The following is a 23510-nucleotide window of genomic DNA, read 5'->3' on the forward strand; positions in this document are numbered from 1 at the left end:
AAATATTTTGGGACAGTTATAATTGCCATTTTATTAGATACTAACAAATAATTGCTACTGTAGCTGTATGTTAGAATATTATTTGTTAAGGGAATTCAAAATGGCATAAAAAATTTAATGTATTTGTATGTTTTAAAATTGGAACATTTTTGTTAATAAAATAATGAAAATGTTCAGTTGTGAAATGTCTAATGTAGTCCAAGATTAGTTTTTAAATAAATCATTTGACCCATTATTTAATTACATACTTTAATAAGTATTCATGAATTTTTAAAAACTTTAACCGATTATAGAGACCAAATCAGCTAAAATAATGTAAAAAAAAAAAAAACGCTACAGCACTCTTGATGATAAAGAAAAATGTTCGGTAGGCCATAGATGCCATACTTTGTCAACGGCCCCTGCTCGAACAATATAATTAAGAATAACTGGATAAAGCGGTTCGCTCTGCCGATGTCACTCTTATCAGTGAGTGCCTCTCACCAGCATTTGTGTGTGCTCTATATAGGCAGAGACTGCCGCCAATCGCATTTGCAAAGTACTAGCGGTCAACCAGGAGAACGAACACCTGATGCAGGAGTATGAGAAACTGGCCAGTGACGTGAGTACAAACCAGATACTGTACAACCCGCCCGTGCTTTCCTGTTTATGATTGCGTCCTACCCACGCACAGCTTCTAGAATGGATCCGTCGGACCATTCCCTGGCTGGAGAACAGAAATCCCGAGAAGACCATGGCTGAGATGCAGCAGAAGCTGGAGGACTTCAGGGACTACCGCCGTGTTCACAAGCCACCAAAGGTCCTTTTTTTTCCCCCCACTCAACACAACAATCTGCACATTGTAAATGTTTCTAATTATCAGTGTTTTTGTATCATGCTAAAGCAGAGCTGCAGTTTTGTTAGATGCACAGATTATTGCACAATGAACACTCCCCCCCACGATTATTTGGCCATGCAAATGAAAAATCATTGAAGCCTATTGCATTTGTACTTCTGCATTGTTGCATTTACACCGTTGCACACTCCCCACATCTGTAGAGACAGCTTTTTATTTTATTTATCTTATTTTTTATACTGTATTTATATTTTGCAAGTCTCTTGATTTATTGGGATAATCTGGGACCTGGGAGTCTTATTTCATGCCCAATCACGTATGTGTGTTTTGGTATGGCAATCAAATTTCTTGAATTAACTCTGGAACTCTGCTTCAAATATACAGCGTATTGTATATCTACTGCACAATTTTCTGTGGTAGCAATGTCTTCCAGGATAGTAGTTGTCACAGTGGCGGAAAACCGTAGCCGTGCCGGCACTCCTCTCCGTAGAGGAGGCGGGGTGAGCCGTTGATCATTTTCATTTATAACCAGCTAATAAGTGTAGTGTGCCCGAAGCATGTTAGACTTAGGAACTGATACAATTTGTGGAAAAAGTGCATATATATCATTTAAATAAATAAGATTAAGGTGGCTTTAATCACATTTTATTGCATCTTATCAATCCTTGCAATTTGGCAGCGTAGCCCGCTGATGTTACATCATGTATGTCTTTGCAGTTTCATGCTTTGATGCTTTTAGTTCTCAACTGTGCTTTGGATAGCATTTAGGCAATTACTCGTCTTTAATTTTTTTGTGCTCCCGCATAACTGTTTTGTGTTCCCTCTAAGAAATGCCAATATTGGTCCTGCAGGTCCAAGAGAAGTGTCAGCTGGAGATCAATTTTAACACACTGCAGACCAAACTGAGACTGGGTGGCAGACCTGCCTTCATGCCATCAGAGGGACATATGGTGGCTGTATGTACACATATACAAATCCCAAAACCTTCATGTACTGTACAGGCACTGTTCTTTTTAATCGCCATGTATGTGCTGGTCAGGATATCAACAGAGCGTGGCACACACTAGAGGGTGCGGAGAAGGGCTACGAGGAGTGGCTCCTCAATGAGATCCGACGTCTTGAGAGATTGGATCACTTGGCTGAGAAGTTCCGTCAGAAGGCCTCCATCCATGAATCCTGGACTGATGGTAAATCCAGTTTATCCCGGCGCGCAGACCACATCAGGGATGTCCCCAGCAAAACGCAAATGCGATGTTCAGACCAATCAGATGCTCTAAGTCAAATCCTGTATGGTTCACTGTTCACTGGCATCCTTCTGTGCAATACTGTACATGGCTCCAATTTGGTTGCAATTGGGCTAACCATTGGGGAGAAAAACAAACTAAAATGGCTACTTCAAACAAGGGCTGGGTGATTAATCAAAACTTGATCGTGATTTCAGTTTTAGCTTCTCACAATCATAAAAACATGTAAGAAAAATTAAGGTGCATGTTGTGTATGTAATTTCGTGCATTGTTATATTGCATAGTTTTATTGTGACTTTCTTCTGCTACTCTTGTTTACTTTGCTGAAAATATGCGGCTCCATGCAAGCAATGTACCACTTTGCCCTTAATGGGTACCTCTGCATGGTTTTGCGAGCACACGTAGAAAAAAATTGCTGCATGGGGAGAACCAAGGCACTCGTCTCTCATGATTGGCCCTTTCAGTCACATGCTGTGATGACATACTCATTGTTCCTCCTGGCTCCACATCGCACCTTCGTCGCTGCCTTCTTGATTGACAGCATAATTAAACATATCTGGTCATTAAGGTCCATTTATTCAAGCAGAAGCGGCACAGCGCGCCGCAGCTGCAGAGCGTTGGCCTCACAGTTCTGAGGACCGGAGATCAAATCCCGGTCCCACCTGTGTGAAGTTTGCATGTTCTCCCCGTGCCTGCATGGGTTTTCTCCGGGCACTCCGGTTTCCTCCCACATCCCCAAAACACGCAACATTAATTAGACACTCCAAATTGCACCTAGTTGTGATTGTGAGTGCAGTTGTTTGACTCGATGCGCCCTGCGATTGGCTGGTGACCAGTTCAGGGTGTACCCTGCCTCCTGCCCAATGACATCTTGGATTGACAACAGGACTCCTTGTGAGGATAAGCAGCTCAGAAAATGGATGGATGTCCAAGCAGACACTCTGGCTCTCACCATGCAGCAACTTTTTTTGATGTGTGCGCGGTAGGCTACGCAGAGGTGCTGCGCGGGTCAATGCATCGGTCATGTGATGCAATGCAGGTGTTGTCGGGCATGTGACCACGGGAATAGAAAGTACCCTTTAAGAGGCTGAGGCAGGAACACCAGATATCGTCATTGCTTCGTATAAAAAGTCAAATGATTTTTTTTTTTAACCCTTTTTTTTCCCTCCGAAATGAAATCAGACAAAATTTTTCTTTTTTGGAGGAATCAATTAGGATTAAAATAAATCCAAATCCCAGAATATGAAGTTACTGTATATATATATATATTTTTTTTTCTTTATAGACTAATACATATAATCAATCACTCACTGTTACAGCAGGGTTGTAAATGGTTTTAGCCTTGGCTGAATTTTTTTGATTATTTCTACTTTTTCAATATATTGTTTATAATTTTTCCTGTTGTTTTTTTAAGCTATATTTAAAGTTGTTTTGGTAGTTAAATAGTAAACTTTGAAGTCAGTGCACAATGTTTATTAATCATGATTTCAATATCACTCCAAATATTTTTTTTCTATATTCAATATTTTTTGAGACTGCTTCCTGTCTTTTTAAAAACATAGCTATTTTATTTTCTACTCATCATAATTTTGTATACCAAATTTTATATTGTGAAGTCAAACTAGCTTCAGGGCATGACTTTTCCAAAAGTTAAGACGTTGGATAATGTCACGAAGCTTCATCACCATGCTGTGGTTACACACTGTGACTAAAACGCAAGGCTCTCTCTATTAATTGTTCCTCAGCTTTGTAGCACACATGGTTTAAATTTGGTAACTGGTGTTTTGAATATGCGGCCAACAGTATATGGTACTAAAAAAACCTTTGAAGGATGTGCTGGTCCACAAATATGTTTTACTATAACTATCTACTTTAAGGTCTTGAGTCCTGTTTTGTTGTGTACAACAAACAGGCAAGGAGGCCATGCTCACTCAGAGAGACTACGAGACGGCCTCGCTGTCCGAGGTGAAAGCGCTGCTCCGGAAACACGAGGCCTTCGACAGCGACCTGGCTGCACATCAGGACCGAGTGGAGCAGATTGCCGCCATTGCACAGGAACTCAAGTATGTGAAGAACCACTGAAACATCAATAAGTCAAGAAGCATTTTCAATACAGTTGCAAAAAAAAAAAAAAAAAAAAGTTCCATATAAATTAAGGCTGTAGACTTTACACCTGTCAACCACTCCAATCTCAGTATTGGCTTATAATTGATATCCATCCATCCATTTTCTTCGCTGCTTATCCTCAGGAGGGTCGCGGGGATTGCTGGAGCCTCTCCCAGGTGTCAAAGGCGAGAAAGCGTGGTACACCCAGAACTGGTTGCCAGGCAATTGCAGGGAACATTGAGACAAACAGCCACACTCACAATCACACCTAGGGGCATTTTAGAATGTCCAATTAATGTTGCATGTTTTTGGGATGTGGGAGGAAACCGGAGTGCCCGGAGGAAACCCACGCAGGCACGGGGAGAACATGCAAACTCCAAACAGGCGGGTCCGGGATTAAACTCGGGACCTCAGAACTGTGAGGCCAACGCTTCACCAGCTGACCCACCATGCCGCCTGATAATTAACATTTTATGCTAATTAGCTTTCATGTCATCATTTCTTGATCCAATCAATGATATCATCGATCGGCTCCACAGTACATTTAACTCTGTGGCTTTGTTGTTTAAGAATCCACAAGCTAGTTTGTTTTTAACATTGTCACGTGTGTTGTGGCAAAGCACTCTAACTTGACAATAACTTAATAATTTTTTTTCAATCTTCTCTGTGGGGGAAAAAAAAAAACACATCAGTATGGGACTATGGACTATATAGTACTCAGAATACAGTCATAACACAAGTATGTACAAAAAATGAACAAGTCATGTAAATAGATGCATTGCTATAGCTTGTGATTTGATCGGTTATCAGTTTTTTAAACTTGCTGATTGGTGACCGGCCCCAAAAACTCCTGATCATGTAAAGGCTAATAAATTGAAGTGAACTCCTTTTAAGACAGACAAGTAATGGAATTAGAGGAATATCTTTGCAGACAAGGGGTTTAATACAGCAGAATACAACAAATTCCAATGTGGTAGAAAAATCTATTTGAACGTTGTGAGGATAAGTGGCTTGGAAAACGGATGGGTGGACAATTCAATTTAAAAAGTACAACTAAAATTATTCAGATTTATTAAATATACTGTAGTAAAATACTTTACAGAAGGCAAAAAGACACCTAATTTCTATATAGGGAATACTTCAAAATAATTTTCTTTTGTCATATTCGTCGAATTTGTGTTTTCGTTAGCTGTATGCTGTAAGCATGAAAATTGTGCTATTACAATTTTTCCCAACAATTTTTGAGGAGGGAAAAAAATCAAAAATTTTATTTTATCTTAAGGCCATATTGACCAGACCTACTCCTATCATTCATTTTTTTATGCACATTAAAAGCATCCTGTGTTGTCTTGCAGTGAGCTGGACTACTACGACGCACCCAACGTCAACGCTCGCTGCCAAAAGATCTGCGAGCAGTGGGACAGCCTCGGAGAACTCACACAGAGGCGCAGAGACTCACTTCAGGTTTGATTTGGTCTGATTACAACAAGTTCAGTTGAATCTACTCCAAGGCCCTCTTGGACTCACACATTGTCTTGACTCTTTTCAGAAAACGGAGAAACTTCTGGAGTCCATCGATGAGCTCTATCTGGAGTACGCCAAGCGGGCAGCACCCTTCAACAACTGGATGGAGGGGGCTATGGAGGACCTGCAGGATATGTTCATTGTCCACAACATCGAGGAGATCCAGGTACGTGTCAGGAACTTGACCAAGTGGGCAAACCATCCTGTTGATGTTAAAATATTGGCCCTTTCGTTCGCTCAGAGTCTGATCCGTGCCCACGAGCAGTTCAAGTCCACCTTGCCTGAGGCCAACAAGGAGCGCGAGGCCATTCAGGCCATCCACAGCGAGGTGCAGAAGATCGCCCAGCACAATGGCATTAAGCTGAGTGGAACCAACCAGTACACCACCATTACGCCACAGAGCATCGACAGCAAATGGGATCAGGTAGTGTGTTTCATGTGTCTGCGATGTCTAGTAGAGTAAGAACCGCCATGATAAACTGACTCGGTGAAACAAGTTAGGTACCCCCGCCTGGTTAAGCTATTGCAGCGATTGAAATGTCGTAACTTGAACGCTTTTATTTTGACATTTTCTCCACAATAATAAATAGAAGGGGCATATTTTATCTTGTTATAGCTGGTTTATGGCTATTTGAATATGTAAACCATCTTCTGATTCAATATACAATACCCATTCCAAGTGTTGACATGTTGATAGCATGTATAAATTGCTGGGAAATTGAAATGATCAACTATTTATTTTACTACTGAAATGTCAAAAGAAAAACATTCAATTACAGGAGAGTACTGGCTTACTAATTTAACTTCATGCCTTTTAAAAATGTAATGCTGTATCATGTTATTTTTGTCACTAGCAGTAGCACAGCGGTTAGTAGTAGTAAATACAAGTCTTTTGTCATCGTTAGTCCTTTGTCGAGATGATGACTATAAAGAAGTAATCCACGACGGTTTAAATTAAGATGTGTATGTTTACAGGCACAGAAGCTAGTACCTCAGCGTGACCGGGCTCTGCAGGAGGAGCTTCGCAAGCAGCAGTCCAACGACAAACTGAGACGCAACTTTGCAGAGCAAGCCAATGTGGTCGGACCCTGGATACAAAACAAAATGGAGGTAACTGTGATGTATTAGCTCAGAAGATTGAATGATCGCAAGGTACCATTTCCCAGTGTAATCAGTAGACTTTACACTAATGTGATCTGCTTGATTGGTAATAGACGATAATTACCATTTCATGACGATTGGCTTTAATGTCATAATTCCCCGATCTGATCAAAGATGTCAGTGATTGGTGCCGCAACAGAAATTTACTACACATCACAATCCTCTGCTGTATATTTGAATCCAAAAGCTTTTCTATTTTTAGGCTTGTCGTGTCTTTTGACTGAGTACAGTAAAATCTGACAGCTAATAGTTATTAGGGGAAAAAAAAAAACCTCCGGTGTGGGACAGACAACATGTCATGCCTGGATCAGACACCTGGATTAGACAAATTTGGTCTTTCACAATTGCACTGTCAAGACTACTGTACTGCAATAAAATCTTCACATCCCATCTTTTATATTAATGGGACTCTAACAAAATGGGGGGGAAATGTGTGCCGGTGCTCGGGAGATTACGTTCATTTAAGGATTGCTTGAGGTTTGTTTTTAATATGATAAGGCTCAGAAGCAGACAACAACGTTGTGTAGCCTAGAAAGCTAGTGGTAGCATTAATGGTTGTATGTCAGCATGCTAGTGTTATGTCAAATCTCTTGAAACTCCCAAGTTTCAGTGTGTTTCAAGGTATTTGCAACAAAGTAATTCAATTACACTAAGAAAGTAATATTCTATTACATGTTGGAATGTTAGTTTGACCTGGCTCTTTACACTATACGACCCTTATGGAGCCAAGACTCATTTTACAATTGGAAAATTCATGACCCACCAACAAACGAACATGTCACAAAAAGTAGATACACATTAATTAGTGTATACTTCCTGCTATCTAATAGAAGACCATTTATTTGTTCTGTTACTATGCCTCAACATTATAAATAGAGGAGCAAAGAAAAATTATTTCTTGTAAATTAATTTTTTGAGCAGTTAAGTACAATTTTAAATATATCCCATTGTAGCCCTGAAGATCGTTCATGGCAGACTGTGTCATGACACACTGGGCTGCAATCACTGGACTAGGGAATTCTTTTGAAGATACAGTACACAAGTATCTACAGCAAATAAGCGACTAATTTAAATAGACTCCTTACTCCATCTTGTGATCGGATCGGTAATCGATTCCCGTTTTATTCAAATCTATGATCTGCCTCAACAATCCTGATCATATAAAGGCTAGTAATCAATGGAGATCTTGCGTGGACAGGAAATTGGCACGATATCCATCGAGATGATCGGCACTCTGGAGGATCAGCTGACCAACCTGAAGGAGTATGAGCGCAGCATTGTGGACTACAAACCCAACATTGACCAGTTGGAGGGTGTCCATAAACTCATCCAGGAAGCCCTCATCTTTGATAACACGTACACGCCCTACTCCATGGAGGTAGTAGCATCACCTCACGTGAATCAGATATTCTGTAAGACATTTATTAACATGCATTTCCTCCTGCAGCACATCCGCGTGGGCTGGGAGCAGCTGCTCACCACCATCGCCAGGACCATCAACGAGATTGAGAACCAGATCCTGACGCGTGACGCCAAGGGTATCAGCCAGGAGGAGCTTTACGAGTACCGTGCCTCTTTCAACCATTTTGACAAGGTCAGGCACGCAAACTCCGGCCTTGCAGCATCATTATTTTTACAACAGCTTTTGGACATAGCATTTCCCAATATCAGTTTGTGTCTTTTTTTTGTGTGTCATAAATGGCCACCTTGCATTTTACAAAATAAAAAGCACAAGTAAAGATAATCCAAGGTCAGGGTAGAGATACAAGCACATTTTCTTCTTTGTCTAGCTTTCTTCAATTTAAATAAAGCGAGTTTAAAAAAAAAAAAAAAAAAAAAACTACCATGGAACTCACTCATACATCAAGCATTTTAATTACATCCAAAAGTGTCTTAAATATCACAAATGCTTCTCTGTCAGTTTTTCACTTGTCCAACATAAATTCAAGCGGGAAACAGATTCAATCCAGGCAGCACAAATATTCTTTTATATTTTTTATTTCCTCAACGCAGGCATTTTTGTGGTCATGTTAGCAGATTTTGTTTCTCCACAACCCCATAATTTTTTATATATGCCACCCAAAATTTGAAGAAACACCACTAGGGGGTCCCAGCTTGACTGTGAATGATTCCCTCCAGATGTCATTCTTATTACCGGTACATCTGTCATGTTTCTTGTTTGTTTCATTATCCCATGAACATCTTGTGGTTAAATCCCCACTGACATCGCTATATACTGTACATTGTATAATAGATATTGTACTTAAAAATACATGTGACATTATTCACTTCAATGTCTATACGAAAAAATAAATATGAGCGGAGAGCGTGTCTTCCATGCTCAAAGTTGTGAAAGTCTCATTCGACATCCAAGTGGTAGCCATATTGCCTGCAACGTCATCAGCAGACCTTGCACCGGGACATTCGCCATTGAAAACACGTAGTGGGACCTGCTATGGGTCACGGAAGCTCTTTTCGAAGACGAGAACATCTCACAATCGAGTGATGTAACCGGGGCAATCTTAACCAATTTTTTCAAGCCATATTTAGATGATATACGGATCACGTCTAACTAACGACATACTCCCTGACAGTATGTAGCATACTCAGCCGCGGCTGGCCGCCGGTCACTCTCCGCTGGAGCTCACTCGCGGCTGGCTAACGGTCACTCGCCGAAAGAAGGATTACGTTCGTCCGTCCCCCCCAAAACCATTATTTTTTTATTAATAGCTCTCTACACACTTTCCTGTCATTTGGAACCACGAAGCTCTCGTCCATTGCACATAGGCAATCAATTTTTCACGAAGAACTGGATCTTTTTGAAAAGTATGAAGAGTAAATCAATCCTCGCGAGTTTTCTAACAATATCCAGCAATACAACGAGCCGGCATTTTGGCTAACACGAAAACAGAGAGCTCCCTTCTTGCAGGTAAAACTGGTATAAACACACGAGGCAGCCCGAGTGCGGTGATGCTGACAACGTCACTTCCTCCTTCTCCAAAACAAATCCCTCGTGAGGATTTTCATGGCGGGAGTTACAAAAAGCCATATGCGTCAAAATCATGTTGTGTGGTGAAAAAACGGATGGGTTCATCCCGGCTGCCTTTTTTTTTTTTTTAAATAAAAATATACTTAAAATCATGCTTTTCATGTCAGTGGGGCTTTAAATTCCTTTTAAAGACACTGACCATATTTAGTCAAAGAAGAAAAGTTGGCTATCTTATATCCCAGCATGTATTTAAACACCATTCATGATTCTGTGTGGACATTTGTCTAAACAATCAGTCTTGTCTGTCTCCCATCCATCCTGTTATCCCTCCTGCATGGTCCATCCCACCGCCCATTCCCGCCATTCCATGGTCACGAATTGGTTGGGCTCTGATGTGTGATGTGGCACTCTGTCACTGGCTGTCATTGGCCCGCCTCAGGACCATAGTGGTGCCCTCATGGCTGAAGAGTTCAAGGCCTGTTTGATCAGTCTGGGTTACGACGTGGAGAACGACAAGCAGGTAGGACCCTGGGAACGGATGGAGGGACGAGTAAAATGGGGAAGGGGTCCAAAGGGAGGTTACCTTGGAGCAGGAAAACGACATCGCTGCCAGTCAAATGTATTTCCATTTACTTTTCCTACCAAATGAAGACATAACTTTGATAATGGATCTAAATAGAAGTTGCAAACATGCCGATTCCCTGACGTAAACACGCAAAAAATGATCAAAAGAAATGTGGATGAAACAGAGCGAACCTTGCAGACACCAAATGTAAACATTTTCATACGTGTGTGTGTGTGTGGTGTGTGTGTGTGTGTGTGGTGTGTGTGTGTGTGTGTGGTGTGTGTGTGTGTGTGTGTGTGTGTGTGTGTGTGTGTAAGTTTTCAAAATACAAATGATGGAAAACTAGTTATATACTGTCTACTGTTGTATACTTGTTGATGCTAGGAGTTAGAATGCCAGTGTGGTTATGAATGTGCCGTTACAATGTACAAAACTCCTTGATACAGGAATACATGCACTGATACGATTGTAAAACTGAAAACAAGTGCTGTAAACAACATGGACATGCTCACTCGAAATCTTCCCCCCAAAAATAAAAGTGTTAATCTCCAACTGTTCAATCCCTGGCTATTTTTCCTGCTTCAAGGCTCCTCAGGAATGATGAAATCTGGTTTAGGAATGTCATGTCCCCATATGTCCACCAGGGGTCTTTGTTGCTTTGTACAGGCATAGTCTTGAGTCACTTGTCAGTCATGTCGTTGACGAGTTGTGCTTTTTCACGTTTTTTCTCCTATGCTGCCCCCAAACATTATTTCCTGTTCCTCTTCTTCCACATCAATCTTACCATTTCTATCGCTTCTGTACTCTAAATTTCCCACCCTGCTGGCCTCCACAGAAGCGATCTGGACAAATGGTGGCAGAGGATTACCGGGCTCTGCTCATTTCTACAGGAAACAGCCTGGTACTGGTGCCAATGCTTGCTTTAGGCCCCACCCCCTTTCAGGGTGCCTGCAGGTTTAACAGTGGTTAATTTGCAAATTTAGTCAGAGGCACTTTTTATAGTAACAAGTGTAAACGTGTTAATAGGAGTCCAAACATGGTAATACCAGCTATAAACTCACAGATACCAGTTGTGTAAATGTGAATAGAAATTGTTAAAAGTCGCTAATCAGTGTAGGCATCTCAATCCCAAGTCTGCTAATATAGATTATAATTGTGCTGATACCAATTGTAAATTGGTAAATACCAGGTCTATACAAGTATTTAGATACCAGGTGTGAAGTTGGAAATAGGAGTAGAAAATATGCACTTCACCACTTTAAAAACAGTTAAAATTTTAACTTGCTCCCTTGAGATAAATACCTTTTATTCCAGGTGTAAAACCCATGATATCAGCCGGAATAAACGCACGTTAATCACGTGTAAATACGTTGAAATAATTTTATACACACAATAGCAGGTATTAACACTGCTGATACCAGGTGTAAACATATAAATAGTTGCCACAAACTTTATTAAAAAAAAAAACGAATCCAGGTGTATACCCAACTCTACCAGGTGTAAATATAAATAAATGTAACAATACCAGGTGAAATAAACATCCCAATCCCAGGTGTAAACATGGGAATCGTACATGTAGCAATACCAGGTGTACCAGTTCTCAACTGTGCTGATACCAATTGTAAATGCATTTGTACCAGATCTACACAACTTGATGCCAATTTTTTTGATACCAGGTGTAAACGCCACTAAAATTTGAACTTGCTTCCACTAGATAAATACATCTTATTCCAGGTGTAAACCCTCCAATATCAGCAGGAATAAACATACGTGGATCTGGTGTAAATGCGTTGAAATAATTTCTAAACGCAATACCAGGTATAAATGCTGCTGATACAAAGTTTAAATGTATAAATAGTTTCCCACAAACCTAATTTAAAAAAAAAAAAAAAAAAAAGAATCCAGGTGTATACCCAACACTACCAGTTTTAAATGCACCTGTACCAGGAATAAATGTAACAATACCAGGTGAAATAAACATCCCAATCCAAAATGTAAACATGGAAGTAGTACATGTAACGTGACCAGGTATACCAGTTGTAAACTATGCTGATACCAAGTATAAACATAGCAATACTCTGTATAAATATTGTGAATGTACATGCAGGGCATGTTGTTACCAACTGTAATCAATATGCTAATAGCCGGTGTAAAATAACAGCTAGCAGAAACTGATATTTGATACAGGGGTAAACATGATACAGTTTTGACACCAGGTAATTGATATTGTGAAAATGTTGCAGGTGGAGACACGTCAGTGCAGGTGTAAACATGTCCAAACGGTTGTAGGCTCATTCTTATCAGATATAAGAATGTTGATGCCCAGTAAACGTTCCTTTACCGCTTTGCATACATGCAAATAGGATTCATGTGCTTGTGTAAAAATGTTAATAGCATAATATGTTTGTCGGAGGTATTCACCTGCAGGCACCCTGCTGGCTTTTCTCACTCTGCTTGTCTTTTTTTCTGTTTTTAGCACAGTGAACGTGAGCGCATTTGTCTTGGATGATTTAGTGTATGTTGCATGTGTCTTGTGTTACAATGTTGTTGTCCAGAGGTTTCCGTCCTTGTGTGTATGATGTGTTCAAGTGTCTACCGGTTAAGCTTTTATATTCTGTCGGCTGCCAGGGCGACGCCGAGTTTGCCCGTATCATGGGCATTGTGGATCCCAACAACACAGGCACGGTCACCTTCCAGGCTTTCATCGACTTCATGTCCAGAGAGACCACCGACACAGACACGGCCGACCAGGTCATCGCCTCCTTCAAGATCCTGGCCGCAGATAAGGTGAGGTTTAAAAGTCTTTTGAAAGTTCAGCCCATAACCCTGACTCTCTGATCCCGTCAGAACTTCATCACCGCTGACGAGCTGAGACGGGAGCTTCCCCCGGACCAGGCCGAGTACTGCATTGCCAGGATGGCACCCTATTCGGGGCCCGACGCCATCCCCGGCGCCCTCGACTACATGTCCTTCTCCACCGCGTTGTACGGCGAGAGCGACCTGTGAGGGCGGTGGACTCGATTGGGGGAGGGGGGGGGGGTCATGTCTTAAATCGACTTCACTTCCCCACGTGTGCCGATTTGAAAGAGTTTGGAGCGTGTCGAGTGAAGTGTAGTTTATGGAAAACTGTTTATTCGATATCCTTGAAATCCAGCTTGAGGTCCATGTACCTAGTACCATCTTTTTCTCAAGCAAGGCTACTCAGCGCACTAGTGGAACGACTGTCTTTCTAATAATATAATTTTTCTCACTGCAAGTAACGCTTTTGGCCAACTATTATGCAATTAAACCTTACTATTAAACTATAAAGTATTTATTCCATATACTTGCTATTCAACTTTAGATCCATGCACTAGTACACTTTGCTAGAAAGACAATTCAGCGTACTAGTAGAATGACTTGGCATTTTTTTCATGACTTTCGAGTGTTTTCTCCATTATTTGTGCCAGTTTTGCTTGGACCTTTAGCTGCATATCAAGGATTTTGATTCAATGATCAAACAGCTGTATGAAAAGATCAATATACGACTGTGCACTATTAAAACAATTCAATGCACTAGTAGAATGACTAGGGCAAACTAGTACATTTGTCTTACTGGTAACGTTTTCCTCTCCTGGTGCCAATTTTGGTCTACAAGTAGACAATTGAAGGTCACTTAAAAACTATGGGAGGTTGTTCCAGTATTTATTCGATATTCTTGATATTCAGCTTTAACTCCATTTACTATGAAGTCATATCAGGGCATTAGTGCAATGACTCTCAAACTAGTAACATTTTTCCTCCACTTGTCAATTTGGTGCGAATTGTGCACAATTCAACCTTACTAGTAAACTTTATAAATCCATTAGAGCTTGTTATCAAAAGTTTTGATATCCATCTTATACTCCATGTACTAGAAGGAGAATTTAGCGCACTAGTGGAAAGTAGCATTTAATGTTCCTGTACACTAGGACCACCTGCACATTTTTAGTGAGGTCAAACATTCCATTTGTTGACAGTTATGTGCTGCTGGTACTACTAGTGACTATCAAATTGTATTGTTTATGATCTAGTTTCACTCGTAGCATGAAGATGTTTTGCTTTACTAGTAACATCTTGTTGGACTAATGTGGAAAAAGTGATCTACTAGTGTGCAGAAATATCACAGTCATGGAAGAAAGTTCTACTCACGCGTTTTTAAAATTGGTCTTATTGTCTTACTAGTCAGGACAAAGACCACACTAGTTGCCGGACCTTGAAAGTTGATTGAGGATTTATTCAATATCCTTGATAAACACCATTTATTTTTAAAGAAGTTACCTGTAAGACACAGTTGTTCTGCAAGTACTAGTACGCTGAGGTCATTCTGCTAGTGCATTGAACTGTCGAGTCGTCATGAAAGAGAGTTTACTACTACTTTGACCGTAAAGTGGATATCAAGGTTTTGGGCTAAATACCCCAACAGTTTTCCATAGTAGTTTCACTTCATTCCTTGAAGTTTTGGGAAGGGGTGGACTGGTTGACTTCACCCTCTGCCTTTTTTTTTTTGTTTGTTTGTTTAAATGGGGGGGGGGGGGGCAGCACTAATCTTGATACTTATGCGAGATTTATTTTATCATTTGGAGAGGGGGTCCAAGGGTTCCGACAAAGGGAGCATCCTCACACGATTGCCGATGTTTGTGTATTAGATTTGAGTCATATGCTGAGGCGGGTGGGACAGCCGTGTGGCCTATAAAGTGTCATTCACCCACAAATGAAATGGGATATTTGCCCATAATTCTCTTTTGTTGCTGGATAAGGTGACCAATATCTTTTCTTTCTTTTCTTGCTTTCCCAGAGTTGAGGTTGTTGTCAGGACACTGTAAATATATAGTTTTTTTTTTTCAGTGAGAAACGGTTAAAAGAAAAACAAGAGGGAGAGTGATTCGCCCAATCAGAATTGGCGTCATCCATTTGAACCCCAATGTATACAGAATCTCCCCAAATTTGTTCCTGGTTGGATGGTTGCCTTGGTATTGGTCTTGTGTGTGTCCTCAAGCACCATCATCTTTTTTTCTCTCTTTCCACTTCCTCTAATCCTGGGATCCATGGCGGTGTTCAATTAAAAAAAAAAAAAAAAAATCACCCAAAAGGAAATGGAAAAAAAAATCTATGCAATACGAATGAGATGATTTAACGATAAAAAGTCAAAATTAATGGAAGACTTTTTTTTTTTGTCATTGTTTTTGCAAAGGGAGGGCACATAAAAAAAAGACTCCAGGACCAAGAGGTTCTCTCCCTCGCTTCTCACTTCTTTTTTTTTTTCTCTGCCCTGGCTGGAGAAAATGAACTCTGGAAATTGTGGCCCCTACCCCCCTGCTTCTTTTTTTTCAGTTTTTTTTGTACTCTTTAATAATAAGGAACCTTATCTGCTGTACTGGAAACTCCAAAAGGCCTTTTTTTCCTGTGTAACCATGACAACGATGATGATGATGAGTGACTCACCAACCACACATAAAAAGTTTCCTTACAAAAATGTATCTGGATTTCATGACCTTTTTTTTATTAACACAGACACTCACATGTCCTTTAATATTTTGTATCCCATCAATTATTTGCAAATTTTTGGTATTCGCTTTCTCCAGTGAATCATCAGGATCCCCCCCCCCCTCCCCACTTGTCTGTTGCCAGACATTTTGAGTGGTTATAACTGCCCCAATAATGGGTTGGGGGGGGGGGTGTTAGGTAGTATATTTAAAAAATAGATTTATTAATTTAAATAAATGCATCCATGCTTTTCGTTTATTTAAAAAAATATTTTAATTTCATAAAGTTTTTAAGTTGCTTTCTAAATAAATATGTGGCTAATAACAAAAATATTACCCTTTTTTGTAAACCACTTTGTATTATTGCAGTGAATTTTCCATTTCTAATCCAGTTATGATCATTTTATGATGGGTGAAATACACACACCTAAATTAAAACATTTCTTTTTGATTGGTTGTTTTTTTTTTTTCTTTTTGATAAGTTGGCGATTTTTATTTTTATTTGCAAACCCCAATTCCAATGAAGTGGGGTGCATAAAATGTGAATAAAAACACTGCAATAATTTGAAAATCCTTTTTCAAATGATAACCAATTGAGCATGACAAAAGTCAACAATATCATGTCCAAACTGATGATGTATTGTTTTTTTTTTTTCAAAAATATTTTCTCCTTTTGAATCTGCTGCCTGAAACACGTTCCAATAAAAGCCTGGGCAACAAAAGACTGGGAAAGTTGAATACGAAAAATATTTTTTTTAAAATCATTAGGTAACTTCAGGTAAATTGGCAACTGCTGACTATGACTACTTGTGTAAAAAGCATCTCCAAAAGGCTCAATTGCTCACAATCAAGGTGGGGTGATGGCCATGGCTTTGTGAAAAACTGCATGACCAAATTGTTTGTCAACGTGCAAGTGCAAAAGGAATTTCCGGCTTTCAGGATGTGCAGTCGAGAATAAAAGATTCGGAGAATCTGAAAACGTCTCTGCGTGTGTTGTAAGCGGCAACGCTTAAAAGTAACACTGAATGAATGCAAGAGACTTCAGAGATCCTTCAGGCAGCAAAGATGTGTAAAAGTGTTTGTCCACGCAAGCAGGTGGCAATGTGACCTGACACCAGTTCCTGCCATTCCTACGTCCACCAAGCCCTTACAGCCCACAAGACCCAGAAGAGTCTCCGAAAAGCATTCATAGCTGTGGGCTGGTGTGGATTCTTTAAAATATTGACATGAATTATAGATGAGTGTTTGGATACATGGTGTTGTAAAGCACATTACATATGCTGGGATTATTGATCTATAATTTACCTAGAGGATTTCCTCTCTTCCTCCATCCTTTGAGATGTCTCCAAAGGACTTGGAAATGAAGAGTTTGTTTTCAAAACGAGACATAGGCTTTTTTTTTTTTTTTCAGATTTACGAAACTCACGCCAAAATTATCCATTCGGAGCTGGATAATTTTGGCGCGAGTTTCGTAAATCTGAAAAAAATGCCTATGTCTCGTTTTGAAAACAAACTCTTCAAATGCAGATTTAAAGAAATTTAAACACATTTTGGGGGGAAAAAAAAATTCCAGCCCAGTTTGAAATTTCAGAATGCACATGTACAGTAGTCTTTCTATTAAGAAGTTTTACACTGCTTCTTTCACCTTTCAGGTACTTGTGAAAGGTGATCATTTTGACAGCACTTGTTTTCTGGATGTAATGTTTATTTTATAAATGCATTTTTTTTAATGTTGAACCGTTATTTTAAAAAGCACAGATTCAATCAATTAGATTTGTAAGTTTTAAATAAACTACTTTGTTCTGGGTTGACTTTTACTATCAAAATAATGTATACTTTCATCAATCTTCACCATATCTTGAATTGAATTTTAAAAATTGAGTAAAAAGACCCCCAGTATTTAAATCAAATTAAAGTTGATTAAGAAAAGATGCTGATGAGGTTTTCATTTTTTAGCCCTTTCCATTTAAAAAAAAATATATCTACCCCCAAAATGTTGATCTTGCTTAATTTTTATTAAAGTATGTACCCATTATTTTTAACAAACAAAAACTACTTATTTAATATTCAGAAAATAAAGGTACATTGTTGTTGTTTTTATGAATGCCAAGACTTCAAAAATTAAACTAAAATGTACTCCTATTGCTAAATTGTAAGTTCATGCTTGTGTTGTTCAATTTAGGATCCCGACATGTAGAATCTGGTGCTACTGATGGGCCTCAGCAGCTTCTCCTCTTCTGCACTCAGCTCAGTTGGCATTCCACTTTCTCCCAAGTGTATTGACGTAGACAGAAATAATCTGCGCAGTGGAAAAGTTTATTTCCATTTTGTCTTAACATGAAGTGTTTATTCTCAATGGGGGACTTTTATGTTGACATCTACGTCCATATTTGGACGCAGCAGGAAGTGGATCCTGGCGTGTTGAATCAAGAGACACAAAACAGAACCGCAAGGTGTTTTTACTTCTTTACTGCAGGACCTTGGGGACAGCTTTAGGGGGGGCACAAGCCAGGCCGGACTTTGGACTGGTCACCACCGCGGATCGAGGCGGACGGCTGCGCCGGGGAGGGAATTCTGCTTAAGACTTTGTCAAACAAAATATGAGCATTTATCCAAAGAATTCCATACAAATTCAACATGAGTTAAAGATGACGGGAAGGTGGAAAACAGGATCGTATGGAGAAAGAGAGGAGGAAAGTACAGAGCCAAGAACTGAATGTGGGGACTTTGAATGTTGGGACTATTACAGGAAAAGCTCAGGAGTTGGTTAACACGATGATTAGGAGAAAGGTTGATATTCTGTGCATCCAAGAGAGCAGGTGGAAAGGTAGTAAGGCTAGAAGTTTAGGAGCAGGCCTTAAATTATTTTGCCATGGAGTAGATGGGAAGAGAAATGGAGAAGGGGTTATTTTAAAGGAACAGCTGAACAAGAATGTCTTGGAGGGGAAAAGAGTATCAGATCAAGTGATGGCACAAAAACATGAAATTGAGGGTGTTATGTACAATGTGATTTGTGGCTATGTCCCACAGGTAGGATGTGACCTCGAGTTCAAAGAGAAATTCTGGGGCGATGAGGAAGTGATGGGTAACTACAGCATCCGGGAAAGGAACTTTGAGGGACAGAGGGTGGTGGACTTAGCAAAATGGGTGGAAATGGCAGTAGTGAACACATTTTTCCAGTAGAGGCAAGAACATGGAGTGACCTACAAGAGCGGAGGCAGAATCACGCAGGTGGATTATGATTTGTGCAGACGATGTAATTGGAAAGAGGCTACTGACTGTAAGGTAATGGTGGGGGAGAGTGCAGCTCGACAGCACAGGATGGTGGTGTGTACGATGACTCTGGTGGTGGGTAGGAAGATTAAGAAGACAAAGGTAGAGCCAGAGAACCATGTGGTGGAAGCTGAGAAAGGAAGAATGCTGTGTGGCCTTTCCAAAAGAGGTGAGACAGGCTCTCGATGGACAGGAGGAGCTCCAGGAAGACTGGACTACTACTACAGCCAAGGTGATCAGAGAGACCGGCAGGAGATTACTTGGTGTGTCTTCTGGTAGGAAAAGGAAGAGACTTGGAGGTGGAACGCTAAAATAATGGAAGTCATACAAGGAAAGATTAGCGAAGAAGAAGTGGGACATGGAGAGGACTGAGGAGAGGCGTAAAGAATACATTGAGATGCGTCGTAGGGCAAAGGTACAGATGGCAAAGGCTAAATAAGAGGCATATGAAGACATGTACACCAGGTTGGACACAAAAGAAGGAGAAAAGGATCTCTACAGTTTGGCCAGACAGAGGGAAAGAGATGGGAAGGATGTGCAGCAGGTAAGGGTGATTAAAGCCCAAGTGTCATCCCTGTAGACATTCTAAAATAGGTATTGTAATGAAAAATACATCTAACATTATTCACTTCAATGTCTACACAAAAAAATAAATGTGAGCGGAGAGCGGGTCATCCATGCGCTATGTTTCAGAAGTGTCATTCTACGATATTCAAAGTGGTCGCCATAATGGCTCCATCCTCTCTAAGTGACATCACCCGGACATTCGCCAATGAAAACACGCGGTGCAGCCTAACTACGGGAGACAAACACGCCCCTTCTGACACGGAAGTTCTTTTCGAAAAGGACAACACCACACAACCGAGTGAATATTACACTATTGTTTAGAGCCCTCGGGGCAATATTACACTCTTGTTTCGTTTCTTGTTGCGCCGTGGTGGCATATAATGGAGCCGAGCTTTGCTGCTTTTAGGGGGATGTTCATAGCCGCCACAGTACTCGATGAACACCATCGAGCAGGGGCACATTACTGCGCGCATGCGGCTGAGTGAGGCATTCTTGGCTGGGTTCTTCAGATTTGCCGCCTTACGCGCAGCAGCCCCACAGTGTCCGACGCACACATCGACATATTTCATACGCGGATCTTTTGTTACGTTATGAGAGACAGATTACGTGTCCGCCCCAAACCATTATTTTTTTTAGTAGCTGTAAACACACCTACCTGTTATTTGGAACCCACGAAGCTCTCGTCCTCTGCACCCGTGCAATCCATTTTTCACAACGAAACGGGTCACTTGCAAATTTATGAAGTGTAAATCCGTCCTCCCGAGTGTTCAAGCAATGTCCAGCAACGCAACGAGCCGGCATTTTGGCTAACACGACGGAACAACGAGCTACCTTCCCGGAGGTAAAACTAATGGAAACAAACGAGTCCACTTGGGGGCACAGCTGTCCTTTACGTCACTTCCTGCTTCTTCTCGAGAACAAATCCCTCAAGAGGATTTTCATGGCGGGAGTTACAAAAAGTGGTGAAAAAACGCATGGGACCATATTGGCTGTGGTTTTTTCATTAATAATATACTAAAAATCATCCATTTCCTGACAGTAGTCCTTTAAGGATAGCGACGGAAATATGTTGACTGGTGCCGGTAGTGTACTAAGTAGATAGAAAGAATACTTTGACAAGTTGATGAATGAAGAAAATGAGAGAGAAGGAAGCATAGAAAAGGCAGGTGTGAAGGACCAGAAAGTGGCAATGATTAGTAAGGGGAATGTTAGAAAGGCACTAAAGTGGATCTTCTTGTTTTTCTTTTCCTTTCGGCTTGTCCTGATTAGGGGTCGCCACAGCGTGTCATCTTTTTGTATCTAAGCCCATCTGCTGCATCTTCCTCTCTAACACCAACTGCCCTCATCTTTTCCCTCACAACATCCATCAACTTTTTCTTTCCTCTCGCTCTTTTGCCTGGCAGCGCCATCCTTAGCGCCCTTCTACCACTGTAGTCACTCTCTGGCCTCTGGACATGTCCAAACTATCGAAGTCTGTTCTCTCTAACCTTGTCTCCAAAACACCCAACTGGCTGTCCCTCTAATGAGCTCATTTCTAATCCTATCCAACCTGCTCTCTCCGAGCGAGAACCTCAACATCTTCCTTTCTGCTACCTCCAGTTCTGCTTCCTGTCGTTTCTTCAGTGCCACCGTCTCTAATCCGTACATCATGGCCGGCATCACCGCTGTTTTAGAAACTTTGCTCTTCATCCGAGTGGAGATTCTTCTGTCTGCTAAAATTCTGTGGAACAAGATGGTCAAAAACTCCACACCCACCTCTAGTAGATGCTTCCATCCCTTTACCAGTATGTCATCAGCACTTTCCATTTTTCATCCTCTTTAGTGCCTTATTTGACCATGGAGGAGGGATTATTTACATATTTCCATCGCTATCCTTAATCACCCTTACCTGCTGCACATCCTTCCCATCTCTTTCCCTCTGTCTGGCCAAACTGTAGAGATCCTTTTCTCCTTCTTTTGTGTCCAACCTGGTGTACATGTCTTCATATGCCTCTTGTTTAGCCTTTGCCACCTCTACCTTTGCCCTACGTCGCATCTCAATGTATTCCTTTCACCTCTCCGCAGTCCTCGTCTCCTTCTCCCCTTTCCTACCAGAAGACACACCAAGTAATCTCCTGCCTGTCTCTCTGATCACCTTGGCTGTAGTAGTCCAGTCTTCCGGGAGCTCCTCCTGTCCATCGAGAGCCTGTCTCACCTCTTTCAGAAAGGCTGCACAACATTCTTCCTTTCTCAGCTTCCACCACATGGTTCTCTGGCTCTACCTTTGCCTTCTTAATCTTCCTCCCCACCACCAGAATCATCCTACATACTACCATCCTATGCTGTCGAGCTACACTGTCCCCCACCACTACCTTACAGTCAGTAGCCTCTTTCAAATTACATCATCGGCACAACATATAATCCTTCTACCTCATTCTTGTAGGTCACTCTATGTTCCTGTCTCTTCTGTTCACTACTGCCATTTCCATCCTTTCCCTAAGTCCACCATCATCTGTCCCTCAAAACATCATTTGCTTACCCATCACTTCCTTGTCGCCCTTGTTTCCTTCGCCAACATGTCCACTGAAATCTGCACCAGCCACAACTCTCTCTCTGTCTGGGATGCTCAGAACTACTTCATCTAGTTCCTTCCAAAATTTTTCTTTCAACTCTTAAGTCACATCCTATCTGTGGGTCATAGCTGCTAATCACCTTATACATAATCCATTTCTCTTCCCATCTACTCCATGGTCAAATAAGGCACTAAAGAGGATGAAAAATGGAAAGTGATGATGACATACTGGTGGAGGTATGGAAGCATCTACGAGAAGTGGGTGTGGAGTTTTTGACCATCTTGTTCCACAGAATTTCGGCAGATGAGAAGATGCCACAGGATTGGAGATAAAGTGTGCTGGTGGCCATTTTTAAAAATATGGGTCTTTATGGTGCTGATTGAATGTTTGCATCCCGAGAACAGTGAGGGGCTTCAATTTCTGGAAAAAAAAAAAAAAAAGGACGGCATAGGATGGGGGTGGGGGGGGGGTCAAGTTCTCCTTGTGCTGTTCAGATCTGTAGCTGGGCATAAATATGGGACACACACACACACACACACATCCATTTAGCTGATGCTTGATGATGGTTTTGGGCTGCTTTGCTGGGTGGCTCCTTGCCGCTAACCTTCATCTGCCATAATATCTTTTTTTTTTTTTTTTTTTTTGCTGTTGGCCTTCTCTCCCTCCTTCCCTTGCCTCCTTCATGCCCTTCTTTCCTTTGTGTCCTTCTTTATTTCCACCTTGTCTCCTCAATTCATTTCCATGGTATTTTGTCCCCTTCTTTTCCTTCCCACCGCTCTCATTTCCTTTCTCCTTCCTTCTGTCTTTCACTTCCTTGTCACTTTGTCCTTCCTTCCCTTTTCATTCACTTCCTTTTTCCCTTTATTTCCTTGGCGCCTTAGTCTTCCCTCCTCTTATTCAACCTTTTGTTTCCTTTCATCCTTTCCCCCTTGCTCAGTGTCTGTTTTTCCTTCGGCCTTCTTTTTTTCCCCTTTCCTGTTTCATTTGTTTCCTCATCTCCTTTACTGCCATGGCACTTTCATCTTTTCCTCCCCCCTTCAATCTCCACCTCTCGGTCTCCTCCTCCGTCCTTGTGTCATCCTGTCCTTCGCCATGGTCTCCACCAAACCAAGCTCCTTTATCTCCATCCATCTCCTCCTTTTCTTGTCTCCTCCTTCCATAATCGCCTTCCCTTCTATGTAAACAAAGCT

At 41.1% G+C, this 23510-nt stretch overlaps 1 protein-coding gene across 2 annotated transcripts in view; it reads left to right on the forward strand.

Moving 5' to 3' along the window:
* Positions 1-16666, forward strand: part of actn4 (actinin, alpha 4) — a 64753-nt gene extending 48087 nt beyond the window's left edge. For both annotated transcript variants that reach the window (XM_061828595.1, XM_061828596.1), the window contains exons 9-22: positions 509-601; positions 674-799; positions 1687-1791; positions 1875-2022; positions 3992-4142; positions 5541-5649; positions 5735-5875; positions 5951-6133; positions 6685-6819; positions 8069-8248; positions 8318-8464; positions 10299-10379; positions 13053-13211; positions 13272-16666. In XM_061828595.1, the coding sequence (XP_061684579.1) occupies positions 509-601; positions 674-799; positions 1687-1791; positions 1875-2022; positions 3992-4142; positions 5541-5649; positions 5735-5875; positions 5951-6133; positions 6685-6819; positions 8069-8248; positions 8318-8464; positions 10299-10379; positions 13053-13211; positions 13272-13430 (1917 nt within the window). In that variant the 3' untranslated portion in view covers positions 13431-16666. The remainder of the gene's footprint in view (positions 1-508; positions 602-673; positions 800-1686; positions 1792-1874; positions 2023-3991; positions 4143-5540; positions 5650-5734; positions 5876-5950; positions 6134-6684; positions 6820-8068; positions 8249-8317; positions 8465-10298; positions 10380-13052; positions 13212-13271) is intronic.
* Positions 16667-23510: the final 6844 nt, after the last annotated feature.

Source organism: Syngnathoides biaculeatus, chromosome 8 (assembly GCF_019802595.1).
Source record: "Syngnathoides biaculeatus isolate LvHL_M chromosome 8, ASM1980259v1, whole genome shotgun sequence".
NCBI classification, from domain to species: Eukaryota; Metazoa; Chordata; class Actinopteri; order Syngnathiformes; family Syngnathidae; genus Syngnathoides; species Syngnathoides biaculeatus.